Source organism: Oncorhynchus keta, chromosome 11, assembly GCF_023373465.1.
Source record: "Oncorhynchus keta strain PuntledgeMale-10-30-2019 chromosome 11, Oket_V2, whole genome shotgun sequence".
NCBI lineage: Eukaryota > Metazoa > Chordata > Actinopteri > Salmoniformes > Salmonidae > Oncorhynchus > Oncorhynchus keta.
This window is the reverse complement of record NC_068431.1, coordinates 5,079,635-5,094,732: the sequence shown is the minus strand read 5'-3', so window position 1 is coordinate 5,094,732 and position 15,098 is coordinate 5,079,635. Positions and strand designations below refer to the sequence as shown.

Here is a 15,098-nt window from a genome sequence, read left to right as displayed (position 1 = left end):
TAAAAACACAAGTCACATTTTATTCAGTATTTTCTGATCCCCCCTAAAAAAACACAAGTCACATTTTATTCAGTATTTTCTGACCCCCCCCCCCCTAAAAAACACAAGTCACATTTTATTCAGTATTTTCTGATCCCCCCTCCCCCTAAAAAACACAAGTCACATTTTATTCAGTATTTTCTGATCCCCCTCCCCCTAAAAACACAAGTCACATTTTATTCAGTATTTTCTGATCCCCCCTCCCCTAAAAACACAAGTCACATTTTATTCAGTATTTTCTGATCCCCCTCCCCTAAAAAACACAAGTCACATTTTATTCAGTATTTTCTGACCCCCCTCCCCCTAAAAACACAAGTCACATTTTATTCAGTATTTTCTGACCCCCCCCTCCCCCTAAAAAACACAAGTCACATTTTATTCAGTATTTTCTGACCCCCCTCCCCTAATAAACACAAGTCACATTTTATTCAGTATTGTCTGATCCCCCCTAAAAAAAATCACAATTTACTGCCATATATTCTGAAATGTTACCTAAATGCTTTCATGCAGTGATTGGAGATCTTTGTTTTCTGTAACGACCTATCAGATTGCGCGGTATTGGCTACAGGTGGTGGATGATCGAGCTAACAGTTGATTGGTAGACATGTTCTCCCAATCTCAGCCATGGAACTCTACAGCAGCTCTTCCAACGTGAGTTCAGATATTTTTGTCCCAACTGGTTATTTTGGAAGGTCATCCTGATCTGGTAAGAGTCTGTGTGGTTCCACAAAACCTTCCACTTCTTAATGATTGGCCTGACTGTACTCAATGTATAGGACATTTTCTTATAACTTACCCCTAGTCTATTATCGATCTACAACTTTATACCTGAACTCGTCTGAAAGCTCTTTGTTCTTCATGATTGAAGCTATGGTTGAAATTCACGACATGACGGAAGGCCCTCGCAGAGACAGGTGTATATTGCATTACAGGTGGAAACCCCTTTTTCAAGATGTTACAAATATTTGTTGCATCTGAGTTATTAGATTTGCTTTGACAAAGGGGCTGAAAACATATTTAATATTATTTGACATTTTTTTATTTGGATAATTTATTTTCAATCATTTGGGTTCCCCCTTCCCCTGTCAGGCTGGACTCAATAGACTGTTTCCTGCCCTGACTTACTCTTGGCATCAGAACTGTAAACGCAGCTCTGTGCGAATAAACACGTCCGGTTCTGTGTGTTTGATAGAAAATAAGTTTGTGGAAACAAACCCTTGTCTGTAGGAACGTTTACGGACTGTCACGCGGAATGTGCCCTTTGCTGAAAACACAGCCGTTACCTTTACTGGTCAAATCATGCGAAATGTAAAAATAAAATAAAAAATAGACTCTATTTTCATGGATTTTATACAGTGTTACGTTAGTCACCTCATATTTGTGAGTTGTTTCGTTTATAATGCAGAATGACTGTCATTTGATCATTGGACTTTTAGCTACAGAACGTTAGAAGTTCTCATTCTACATGGGGGAAAAATCCTTTAAACTTTGTGAAGTTCAAGAGTAGAACATGGGATACCCTTCGGACAGATTTGACATTTTTTTCACTATTTCACGAACTAAATCGGAAAGAAAATGAGAAATGCATAAAATACCAGGTTTCTGATTAATTCGTTTATAATGTTATAGCTAACTATATAGAAATCTATTCCTTAGAAAAACAAAACCCGAAAAATCTAGGAAAAAAATACCCTAAAACCACAAAATAAAGTCAAAATATGTTTCAATTTCGATTCAGCAACATTTGAAAAAAATGATAAAAATGTGGGGGAAAAAATCTCGTGAAATTCCCTAATTAATATTGCTGGTATGGATTCATGTCTGTGTTGTAGCAAAGCAATGCGTTTCTATCTGTCGAGTGAAGTAGTAATGGCGCATAAGGCTTCTCGTTGAAGGAAAAAGGAGGTCAACAAACGACGGCAATATTTCTTCTTCCATTTTGTGAGAAAGCCTTCTTCATGAAAGAAAGTCGCCCTGAAATGTCTCCACCCGCATTCCCGATCGCATTTTCAATCGAAAAATATGTTGACAAAGCCCGTCAGCTTGACCATGTTTTTCCCCGGTAGATTCCTATTGCAATAGCCGTGGTGTACAGTGATACACTGGGTCTGTGCTATGCCTATGTGCGGGCTGTGTAGAGTCCTATGAGCTCGGAATGGCCGCTTGTGTCTTCGTCCACTAACATGGAGAATATGGCTCCTTCTCTTTGTGTCAATGCACAGCCATTGCATGCAAGTAGAGGGCAGAGCGACCGCGGGGTACCCACCTCTTTTCAATCTGCGATTTCAACTCTTTCATTTCAACAGAAAAATACAAAAAGACTGTCGTTGGAATAAGGAGAGATGGGCCTTTCATTTTCATTTTTTATATTTTACAGTTAGACACATGGTTGGTGATAAATCACGGTTTGAAAAAGTTGGAAGTGAACTGCGATTGTATGGCTGGCTCCGCAGTTACAGTCTGCCTTGTTTCCTATGCGAGTACAGTCAGCCATTACAGTAAAGCGCAGATTCCCGAGGTAATTTCTCACCCTATTATGAGGCAATTTGTGGAAGAAAAATAAAATAAACGAACAGTTACAGTTTTCAGAAAAAAATTATTTCTCTCAATGTTTTCTATATTTTCATTGTCACTCTTCCCATGGTTTCATCTTCATATGACAGGCATCACAGCCTCGCAATACACTGCAATGGGCACAAGTCTCATGTTTGTGCGCTACCTTGCTAGCCAGCTGTCCTCTGAACATTACTGATTTTTAACTCGGTAAATACACCGCATTTTATTATAACACTGCAACAATTACCTGATATTAATTTATAAAATACATTTTTTTTTTTAAATGTAGATTATTTTAGTTTTCGCCTTTTTTTCAACCAGCGGCTAAATACTGTGTGCTTCGCTGGCAATTTTCTTGGTAGTTTTTCACCGGTTTCTTCGAATAAAAAAAAATCACATTTTTTTTTTGTTGCAAACCTAACATGGTCAATACATTTCAAAGAAAATGTCTAAATTGTCTTGTCATTTTTTCATCCTTACCCGACACTTCTCATATATATTTTTCTCTCCCTCTATCGTGTGAGATATACTTACCAAAGGCTGCCGCTTGGATCTCAAATGCACTGCAATGGCTGTAATGTGGAACACCAAAACGAATGCGATACGCAGTGTCTTGTCGCTTCTCTAACATCACTCTCCGTGGAGCTCGCTCTCTCTCTCTCCTCCCTTCCCATTGGCTACCGCCAAGTTTTGTGCCAGTCTGATAGGATATAACTTTTTCATTGTCCTAATATCAGACGATGCGCCATTGGCTACCTTTTGTGAAACGTCACGGGAGTTGTAAAATGGCGCGGTGATACGAACATTTTGTTTGTTGTTGCTGGTGCTGAGCTTCCTGGATGTTTGTAGAGTGGTTTGCCCATAGCATTGAGTTTCTGTGCGTTGAACACAGTGAAACGCAAATGAATGGGACAACTTGCGGAGCGTTTTGGTGAGCAACAGCGTGTTAAAGTGAACGGAAACAAGGTGTTGGTGGGAAGTTCCCACCCCACCCCCAATGATCAATGCAACCATTGACTATTTACACCATCCTATGCTAATTAACTGTATTAGCTAATTAGGACTTTGTTAATAGAATATATTAGGATGGTGGGTTTTAAATAGGAATAATAGAAAAGCGTTTGAAGGGACCTCTTGGTAGGATGATACAGTATATCATGTAGAAGGAATTTGAGATCATTTTGTCGTTTGTAATGAACCAATGAATGACATGGTACAGTATACACCATCAATGCAGATGTATCAATGACAGTATATCAAGGCAGTATTAAGCAACGAGGTTCTTCTTTTCGACAGAATACGGCGTTTATTATGTTATTAGTGATTGTTTAGGAGAAGTACAAGATTATTTAACAAATGTTCATTACACGGTATAATCTAATGCACGTTGATAGCAGAGGGAGAGTCTACAATGAGGTTTAATGAAAACCGTAGCCAATAAAACTAAAAGTAGACAAGCAATTTTAAGACCATTTATTTTTCTATTCTATTCTATCTGTCCTCACTATAGTCCTCATTGCGGCAAACGGAACAATCCGCTTTATGTGCGGTCCTCTGGCTATATGGAGCAGTGTTGACGCGCTTTTATCGGCTACAGTTCTGACTCGAACCGTTACTTTATACCGTTTGCTTTTCTAACTGTACGTTTTTGTTAGAATATTTTATTATATGTATTTTTTATTTTACCTTTATTTAACCAGTTGGGCTAGGTGAGAACAAGTTCTCATTTGCAATTGGCCAAGATAAAGCATAGCAGTGTGAACAGACAACAACACAGAGTTACACGTGGAGTAAACAATTAACAATAAACAAGTCAATAACAGTAGAACAAATAAATTATCTATATACAGTGTGTGCAAAAGGCACGAGGAGGTAGGCAATAAATAGGCCATAGGAGTGAATGATTACAATTTCGCAGATTATGTAGCTAAAGGCTCAACCTTTTGGATACATGCATTAGGATTACAAGCGGCAGGTTAGAGCGTTGGACTAGTAACCGGAAGGTTGCAAGTTCAAACCCCCGAGCTGACAAGGTACAAATCTGTCGTTCTGCCCCTGAACAGGCAGTTAACCCACTGTTCCCAGGCCGTCATTGAAAATAAGAATTTGTTCTTAACTGACTTGCCGAGTTAAATAAAGGTAAAATAAAAATAAAAAGTGCATCGCTGGAGACCTGCTAGAAAAACGTTGACGTCGTGGACGTATGTTCCAATTCTCACATGCGCCAGCGCTCCTATGAATAATAATAATAATATAATAATATATAGAACTAGAACTATATAGAACTGTATTGCGTTGCGTATTGCGTTCCACAGGCCCATAAGGGCCCATAAGGGCGCATTCAATTCACACGTATAAGGTCAATCCGTGCATTGATTGAAGCATAACTTAAAAGTTCAATAAAAACAATCACATGTCATTAAGAAATATAATATTATTTAGATTTTGACAAATTTTGACAGATATGATTGGACCTTTGTAGATAAGCGCTATATTCCACGCTCTTTAAACACCCTTTATATATTTGTATCACAGTGAATGATGGTTTTCTCATTCCTTAGTCCCTCAAGCTCAAATTCATCATCATCATCATCATCATCATCATCATCATCATCATCATCATACCAGTAACCTAAGACCTCAGCCCCATTTTGCCATGAGGCTGAGAGAAAGTTGTGCCGTTTTAAAGCTAATTTCTAGTCATTAAAATAATAATAATAATAATAATAATAATAATAATAATAATAACAATAATAATAATAATAATAATAATAATAATAATAATAATAATAATAATAATAATAATAATAATAATAATAATAATAATAATAATAATAATAATAACAATAATAATAATAATAATAATAATAATAATAATAATAATAATAATAATAATAATGGTTTATGGGTGATGGTGATAATCGTGCTTTCCTTCCACAGTCTGATATTAATTTGCTGGTTTTTTTTTTAGCAAACCTTTGTCGGCATCATCATCTAAAATGAAACAGCCCTGGATTTACAGTGTTCCGCTACAATCAATCAATCAATCAATCAATCAATCAATCAATCAAATTATCAGTAAGGAATCCTGCTTTATATCCCCCAGGGCCTGTTTGCAGACTATGTTGCCTGCAGTTATGTCAAACATCTCTATTGTCTTGGGAGGTAGGTTTGGTTACCCTCTCCATTGTCTTTGGAGGTAGGTTTGGTTACCCTCTCTATTGTCTTTGGAGGTAGGTTTGGTTACCCTCTCTATTGTCTTGGGAGGTAGGTTTGGTTACCCTCTCCATTGTCTTTGGAGGTAGGTTTGGTTACCCTCTCTATTGTCTTGGGAGGTAGGTTTGGTTACCCTCTCCATTGTCTTTGGAGGTAGGTTTGGTTACCCTCTCTATTGTCTTGGGAGGTAGGTTTGGTTACCCTCTCCATTGTCTTTGGAGGTAGGTTTGGTTACCCTCTCTATTGTCTTGGGAGGTAGGTTTGGTTACCCTCTCTATTGTCTTTGGAGGTAGGTTTGGTTACCCTCTCTATTGTCTTGGGAGGTAGGTTTGGTTACCCTCATTGTCTATTGTCTTGGGAGGTAGGTTTGGTCGAACCCCTACCCTCTATTGTCTTGAGGAGGTGGAATTGTAGAATTGGTTACCCTCTCTATTGTCTTTGGAGGTAGGTTTGGTTACCCTCTCCATTGTCTTTGGAGGTAGGTTTGGTTACCCTCCATTGTCTTTGGAGGTAGGTTTGGTTACCCTCTCCATTGTCTTTGGAGGTAGGTTTGGTTACCCTCTCTATTGTCTTTGGAGGTAGGTTTGGTTACCCCTCTATTGTCTTGGGAGGTAGGTTTGGTTCTCCATTGTTGTCTACCCTCTCTATAGGTTTGGAGGTAGGTTTACCCTACCCTCTATTGTCATTTGGGTAGGTTAGGTTTGGTTACCCTCTCTATTGTCTTGGGAGGTAGGTTTGGTTACCCTCTCCATTGTCTTTGGAGGTAGGTTTGGTTACCCTCTCTATTGTCTTTGGAGGTAGGTTTGGTTACCCTCTCTATTGTCTTGGGAGGTAGGTTTGGTTACCCTCTCTATTGTCTTTGGAGGTAGGTTTGGTTACCCTCTCTATTGTCTTTGGAGGTAGGTTTGGTTACCCTCTCCATTGTCTTTGGAGGTAGAATTGGTTACCCTCTCCATTGTCTTTGGAGGTAGGTTTGGTTACCCTCTCTATTGTCTTTGGAGGTAGGTTTGGTTACCCTCTCCATTGTCTTTGGAGGTAGGTTTGGTTACCCTCTCTATTGTCTTTGGAGGTAGGTTTGGTTACCCTCTCTATTGTCTTTGGAGGTAGGTTTGGTTACCCTCTCTATTGTCTTTGGAGGTAGGTTTGGTTACCCTCTCCATTGTCTTTGGAGGTAGGTTTGGTTACCCTCTCTATTGTCTTTGGAGGTAGGTTTGGTTACCCTCTCCATTGTCTTTTGTCCATTGTCTTTGGAGGTAGGTTTGGTTACCCTCTCATTGTCCCCTCTCTATTGTCTCCATTGTCTTTGGAGGTAGGTTTGGTTACCCTCTCCATTGTCTTTGGAGGTAGGTTTGGTTACCCTCTCCATTGTCTTTGGAGGTAGGTTTGGTTACCCTCTCCATTGTCTTTGGAGGTAGGTTTGGTTACCCTCTCCATTGTCTTTGGAGGTAGGTTTGGTTACCCTTTGGAGGTAGGTTTGGTTACCCTCTCCATTGTCTTTGGAGGTAGGTTTGGTTACCCTCTCCATTGTCTTTGGAGGTAGGTTTGGTTACCCTCTCTCCATTGTCTTTGGAGGTAGGTTTGGTTACCCTCTCTATTGTCTTGGGGAGGTAGGTTTGGTTACCCTCTCCATTGTCTTTGGAGGTAGGTTTGTTACCCTCTCTATTGTCTTACCCTCTCCATTGTCTTTGGAGGTAGGTTTGGTTACCCTCTCCATTGTCTTTGGAGGTAGGTTTGGTTACCCTCTCTATTGTCTTTGGAGGTAGGTTTGGTTACCCTCATTGTCTTTGGAGGTAGGTTTGTCATTGGGAGGTAGGTTTGGTTACCCTCTCCATTGTCTTTGGAGGTAGGTTTGGTTACCCTCTCTATTGTCTTTGGAGGTAGGTTTGGTTACCCTCTCTATTGTCTTGGGAGGTAGGTTTGGTTACCCTCTCCATTGTCTTTGGAGGTAGGTTTGGTTACCCTCTCCATTGTCTTTGGAGGTAGGTTTGGTACCCTTAGACATACAGAGCAGTGAAAGGGAGACACTGATTGTGGCATCTATCAGATTTTGCCATAGGAATACATTCTAGCACAGTGCTATAAAAAAATTAAAGGGGAAGCAATGGATGATACTTAACATTTGAAAAGGGACATGTCACAGTCACATCTTTGAAACAAAGAGAAATTGTCAATGGAGCCGGCCCTCATAGACACTGATCTACGATGAGTGTAGCAATTCCACCTCTCACATTTACGATCAGGATTCAGGGAGCAGAAACAGATCCCAGATCTGTGCCTAAGGGCAACTTTTATCCAGAGGCCCATTTGTCTCTGTCTCGCTATTAAACTGTCATCCATCCCATGTGGGAGTAGTAGCAGTAGTACCTGCAGCATGATGACAGAAAGTCACACAGCCTGTCCATGAAGCACAAGGAGAGGAGAGGAGATTAGAGGAGAGGAGATGAGAGGAGAGGAGAGGAGAGGAGAGGAGAGGAGAGGAGAGGAGAGGAGAGGAGAGGAGAGGAGAGGAGAGGAGAGGAGAGGAGAGGAGAGGAGAGGAGAGGAGAGGAGAGGAGATTAGAGGAGAGGAGATTAGAGGAGAGGAGAGGAGAGGAGAGGAGAGGAGAGGAGAAACAGAGAGGAGGGTGGGGTAGGGAAGAGGAGAGAGGAGGAAAGGACAGGAGGGGAGAGAAGGGTGGGGTAGGAGAGAGGAGAGGATGAGAAGAGAGGAGAGGAGGGTGAGGGGAGAGGAGAGGAGAGAAGGGTGGGGTAGGAGAGAGAAGGAGAGGATGAGAAGAGAGGAGAGGAGGGTGAGGGGAGAGTTCATCACCAATGTATCTATGCATTCTAATGAGGCCTCTCTGGGAAAAAAATATGCAAATTAATTTGTCATCAGAATAAAAAACATAGAGGACAGCAGCGGTGCATACAGGAGGGGCTGGAAGGAGGGGTGTCTGAGTGTGTGTGTGTTTATGTGTACGTGCATGTGTGTGTGTTCGGGTGGTGGGGGGGTATGGGGAAAAGGGGGGAGAGAGGCACCAAAGAGGAAACAAGGGGAGAGGTATGGGGGTACAGCCAGGGAAAAGAAGGAAAGGGGTGGGAGGTATAAACGAGAGACAGTAGAAGGGGATGTGGGGGGAGGAGAGACAGGAGCACTGAGCTATAAATGAAGGGGGCATTGTTTTTCAGATAATGGGTACCTCACCTCCCCGCCTTCTTGCCTCAGTACCCCGAAACCCCCCATACCCCAAAGAATCCCCATACCCCCTCTTCGTTTAAATGTTTCTCCTCTTGTAAATTCAAATCAGAAAGCGCCACTTAAAAATGTGGATAACAAAGGATTAAATATTCGCATTTTACTCTATTTTACATTAGTCTTGTTTTTATTTATTATTATTTTTTTTTTACAGTTCCCTCCTTTAGAATAGTAATACAACACCTATTCACATTATGAATAAGCATAATATCTTATATTATCATCAAATGTATTCAATTGATTAGATTTCATTATTATTATTATTATTATTATTATTATTATTATTATTATTATTATTATTATTAAATACAAAGCCCTCATCACACCAGTCAGGTCAGTGGTACTCTAGGTTATATTACCGGTTAGCTAGCAAAACATATCCTTTTTCAGAATCTCTCAGCCTTCACAGTGTCTGTGTGTCGCAGATACTTGAATCTGCTGTTCTTTCTCGATTTGAATCACATTGTACCAAGTCCAGACAATAAGGTGTAATACATGTATCTGACCAGTGGGAGGCGGTACAACAACGGCTTCGTTTCCTCGTTCGAAGAGGGGGGGAAGGTAAAACTGTGCTACACGAACCGGCGTCAAGCCCCCAACCGGAAACAAGGACGTTTCGACCACGATACAGGGACGCGAATGGAAAGCGACACACACCACCGGCACGAGTTAATGAATTATCGTGATTTACCATCGTCTCTAAATTGAATAGAGTATGCTCTTTAGCGAGGTAGGTAAAAAAAAAATAATAGTCAGGTTTGAGGTCCAGCAAGCGCATTCTCGAACTACTCGGTAGCTAGCTAAGGTTAGCTTGCATTGCTAATAAGCTAGCTAATCACCACCACCTTAGATTAGCATGCTAGCTAACGTTGGTATTTATATATATATATATATTTTTTTTTTTTGTGTTACGAGTTTCATACGGTATCACAGTAGCAATTGGATCCATGTATAATCATATGAACTGTATTTTTGACGTTATTATTAACAATTGTGGACGTTCCTGACGGTAAGCCGTTAGCGTGCGATATACAAACGTAATGGCAACGTTTTGTTACGTTAACTTTACCAATGTGCTGTTCCCTCCCCCCCTTGTAGCCCTTCATGCGGAGGAGGTGAGCCTGGTTGGTCACAGGGATATGGTAATGTATAAGTGACTAGCGCTGGACACAGACAGCACTGGACAGAACAACAACAAGGAACAGCAGATTTGCCTGTGATGAGTTGCGAAGGCACTGGTTTGGGGGCCCCGGGCCCACTTGCAGGGTATTGGGAAAAAGTCAGTCGAACTCATTTTGTCTTCCTCTCCTCTACCCTTGCTGTCACTTGTGCAAAGCTATTTTGGATTTAAGGATTTATATTGGGTATAATCTCCTTATTGTATCCAAATCAAAATCCAACAAAATAATATACTCAATGAAAATTGGAAATCTTTGCTTTTAAAAGGCGAAACGTTTGTGTGGATGTTTTCTTGAGGCTTACATCAATTGATATGCAGTCTGGTACATTGCACATAATGCATGTCCCTGTGAACTCCGACAAAAATCACTGAACTTCATTATTGATTGGACTGGACTCTTGTAATATTCGGCTCTGATACTTTGATACTCGCTCTACCAAACTCAATGATCCTGTGTACTCTGACCTGATACTCCAGTGTACTATATGACATTGACATATTAACTAAATATCTTATAATCAATGACATTGTAATATATATGCCATTTAGCTGACGCTTTTATCCAAAGCGACTTACAGTCATGTGTGCATACATTCTACGTATGGGTGGTCCCGGGAATCGAACCCACTACCCTGGCGTTACAAGCGCCATGCTCTACACTTAAACAGGGGTGGGATACGCCAGTCCTCCAGGGCCTGATTGGGGGTGTTACACTCTTTCTCCATCCCTAGCAAACACAGATGATTAATCACATTGTAATTCTAAAGTGAAGATCACGATTAGGTGATTATTGGAGTCAGGTGTGTTAGCTGGGGGATGGGGGGCAACACTGTGACACCTATCAGGCCCTCGAGGACTGGAATTACCCACCCCTGCACTGGGGCGGCAGCGTAGCCTAGTGGTTAGAGCGTTGGACTAGTAACCGGAAGGTTGCGAGTTCAAGCTGACAAAGTACAAATCTGTCGTTCTGCCCCTGAACAGGCAGTTAACCCACTGTTCCCAGGCCGTCATTGAAAATAAGAATGTGTTCTTAACTGACTTGCCTGGTTAAATAAAGGTAAAATAAAAAAATTAAATTAAAGCACTGAATTATATTTAGAAAGATATCCAATGATATTCCATGTTTACTCAATGATACTGTATGACACTCAGCGATGCTCAACTGTTCTCAACTACGCTGTACGATGCTCTGCGATGTGTTACGGTGTGTTGTCTCCTAGGCGACAAAGCTGCCCTCCCTTCTGCTGATATCGATCAAGTTATTAACATGTTCTTTGTTGTCATCATGATTGGTCCCTCCTGCAGATCCAGGAGCGCTCAGCCTCGTTGGAGACCTGTCCGTGGTGTGCTGCTAAAGGGCAGACTCGGGCTCTGCGTTCCTATAGGATCAGCATCCAGGAGGCCATCAGCCTCTGCACTGACCCACAGGTAGGCGAACGCGAACACAATCAGCACGACATCGACAACAACAGTGGGGTATTTCACAAAGCAGGGCCAATGAGTGAGGATCAAAGACACACGTTTTAATGGTTTGTCTGAAACAAGATGCCCGTTTTAGTAGTTTCCTGTAAAAACATTGTTTCAGTGTCTGGGTTGGCTTTGCTGTCTGGCGTAGTGGCAGTATTACGAGGGTCTTAAGGCATGGGTGAATTCTGTTACTGTTGGTAGTAAAATACATTCGGACACTTTGCTAACGTGTCCTTTCAGTGTCCTCCTGCTAACGTGTCCTTTCAGTGTCCTCCTGCTAACGTGTCCTTTCAGTGTCCTCCTGCTAACGTGTCCTTTCACTGTCCTCCTGCTAACGTGTCCTTTCACTGTCCTCCTGCTAACGTGTCCTTTCACTGTCCTCCTGCTAACGTGGCCTTTCACTGTCCTCCTGCTAACGTGGCCTTTCACTGTCCTCTCCTGTCCTCCTGCTAACGTGTCCTTTCACTGTCCTCCTGCTAACGTGTCCTTTCACTGTCCTCCTGCTAACGTGTCCTTTCACTGTCCTCCTGCTAACGTGTCCTTTCACTGTCCTCCTGCTAACGTGTCCTTTCACTTTCCTTTCACTGTCCTCCTGCTAAAGTGTCCTTTCACTGTCCTCCTGCTAACGTGTCCTTTCACTGTCCTCCTGCTAACGTGTCCTTTCACTGTCCTCCTGCTAACGTGTCCCTTCACTGTCCTCCTTCACTGTCCTTTCACTGTCCTCCTGCTAACGTGTCCTTTCACTGTCCTCCTGCTAACGTGTCCTTTCACTGTCCTCCTGCTAACGTGTCCTTTCACTGTCCTCCTGCTAACGTGTCCTTTCACTGTCCTCCTGCTAACGTGTCCTTTCACTGTCCTCCTGCTAACGTGTCCTTTCACTGTCCTCCTGCTAACGTGTCCTTTCACTGTAACGTGGCCTTTCTCCTGCTAACGTGGCCTTTCACTGTCCTCCTGCTAACGTGGCCTTTCACTGTCCTCCTGCTAACGTGGCCTTTCACTGTCCTCCTGCTAACGTGTCCCTTCACTTTCCCTTCACTGTCCTTTCACTGTCCTCCTGCTAACGTGTCCTTTCACTGTCCTCCTGCTAACGTGTCCTTTCACTGTCCTCCTGCTAACGTGTCCTTTCACTGTCCTCCTGCTAACGTGTCCTTTCACTGTCCTCCTGCTAACGTGTCCTTTCACTGTCCTCCTGCTAACGTGTCCTTTCACTGTCCTCCTGCTAACGTGTCCTTTCACTGTCCTCCTGCTAACGTGTCCTTTCACTGTCCTTTCACTGTCCTCCTGCTAACGTGTCCTTTCACTGTCCTCCTGCTAACGTGTCCTTTCACTGTCCTCCTGCTAACGTGTCCTTTCACTGTCCTCCTGCTAACGTGTCCTTTCACTGTCCTTTCACTGTCCTCCTGCTAACGTGTCCTTTCACTGTCCTCCTGCTAACGTGGCCTTTCACTGTCCTTTCACTGTCCTCCTGCTAACATGTCCTTTCACTGTCCTCCTGCTAACGTGGCCTTTCACTGTCCTCCTGCTAAAGTGTCCTTTCACTGTCCTCCTGCTAACGTGGCCTTTCACTGTCCTCCTGCTAACGTGTCCTTTCACTGTCCTCCTGCTAAAGTGTCCTTTCACTGTCCTCCTGCTAACGTGTCCTTTCACTGTCCTTTCACTGTCCTCCTGCTAACGTGTCCTTTCACCGTCCTCCTGCTAACATGTCCTTTCACCGTCCTCCTGCTAACGTGTCCTTTCACCGTCCTCCTGCTAACGTGTCCTTTCACTGTCCTCCTGCTAACGTGTCCTTTCACTGTCCTCCTGCTAACGTGTCTTTTCACCGTGCTACGTTATAGAGAGTGGATGTTGTCCTCCTGCTAACGTGTCCTTTCACCGTGCTACGTTATAGAGAGTGGATGTTGTCCTCCTGCTAACGTGTCCTTTCACCGTGCTACGTTATAGAGAGTGGATGTTGTCCTCCTGCTAACGTGTCCTTTCACCGTGCTACCGTTATAGAGAGTGGATGTTGTCCTCCTGCTAACGTGTCCTTTCACCGTGCTACGTTATAGAGAGTGGATGTTGTCCTCCTGCTAACGTGTCCTTTCACTGTCCTCCTGCTAACGTGTCCTTTCACCGTGCTACCGTTATAGAGAGTGGATGTTGTCCTCCTGCTAACGTGTCCTTTCACCGTCCTCCTGCTAACGTGTCCTTTCACCGTGCTACGTTATAGAGAGTGGATGTTGTCCTCCTGCTAACGTGTCCTTTCACCGTGCTACGTTATAGAGAGTGGATGTTGTCCTGCTAACGTGTCCTTTCACCGTGCTACGTTATAGAGAGTGGATGTTGTCCTCCTGCTAACGTGTCCTTTCACCGTGCTACGTTATAGAGAGTGGATGTTGTCCTCCTGCTAACGTGTCCTTTCACCGTGCTACGTTATAGAGAGTGGATGTTGTCCTCCTGCTAACGTGTCCTTTCACCGTGCTACGTTATAGAGAGTGGATGTTGTCCTCCTGCTAACGTGTCCTTTCACCGTGCTACGTTATAGAGAGTGGATGTTGTCCTCCTGCTAACGTGTCCTTTCACCGTGCTACGTTAAAGAGAGTGGATGTTGTCCTCCTGCTAACATGTCCTTTCACCGTGCTACGTTATAGAGAGTGGATGTTGTCCTCCTGCTAACGTGTCCTTTCACGTGCTACGTTATAGAGTGGATGTTGTCCTCCTGCTAACGTGTCCTTTCACCGTGCTACGTTATAGAGAGTGGATGTTGTCCTCCTGCTAACGTGTCCTTTCACTGTCCTCCTGCTAACGTGTCCTTTCACCGTGCTACGTTATAGAGAGTGGATGTTGTCCTCCTGCTAACGTGTCCTTTCACCGTGCTACGTTATAGAGAGTGGATGTTGTCCTCCTGCTAACGTGTCCTTTCACCGTGCTACGTTATAGAGAGTGGATGTTGTCCTCCTGCTAACGTGTCCTTTCACCGTGCTACGTTATAGAGAGTGGATGTTGTCCTCCTGCTAACGTGTCCTTTCACTGTCCTCCTGCTAACGTGTCCTTTCACCGTGCTACCGTTATAGAGAGTGGATGTTGTCCTCCTGCTAACGTGTCCTTTCACCGTCCTCCTGCTAACGTTATAGAGAGTGGATGTTGTGTCCTTTCACCGTGCTACGTTATAGAGAGTGGATGTTGTCCTCCTAACGTGTCCTTTCACCGTGCTACGTTATAGAGAGTGGATGTTGTCCTCCTGCTAACGTGTCCTTTCACCGTGCTACGTTATAGAGAGTGGATGTTGTCCTCCTGCTAACGTGTCCTTTCACGTAAAGAGAGTGGATGTTGTCCTCCTGCTAACGTGTCCTTTCACTGTCCTCCTGCTAACGTGTCCTTTCACCGTTATAGAGAGTGGATGTTGTCCTCCTGCTAACGTGTCCT

General features: G+C 43.1%; 1 protein-coding gene across 1 annotated transcript in view; it reads right to left on the bottom strand.

Annotated features, from left to right (window-relative positions):
• LOC127933021 (high mobility group-T protein-like) overlaps positions 1 to 3,295 on the bottom strand; it is a 42,965-nt gene extending 39,670 nt beyond the window's left edge. Inside the window, exon 1 of the mRNA XM_052529215.1 lies at positions 3,130 to 3,295. Within this exon, the coding sequence (XP_052385175.1) occupies positions 3,130 to 3,226 (97 nt within the window). The 5' untranslated portion in view covers positions 3,227 to 3,295. The remainder of the gene's footprint in view (positions 1 to 3,129) is intronic.
• Between the last annotated feature and the right edge of the window lie 11,803 nt (positions 3,296 to 15,098).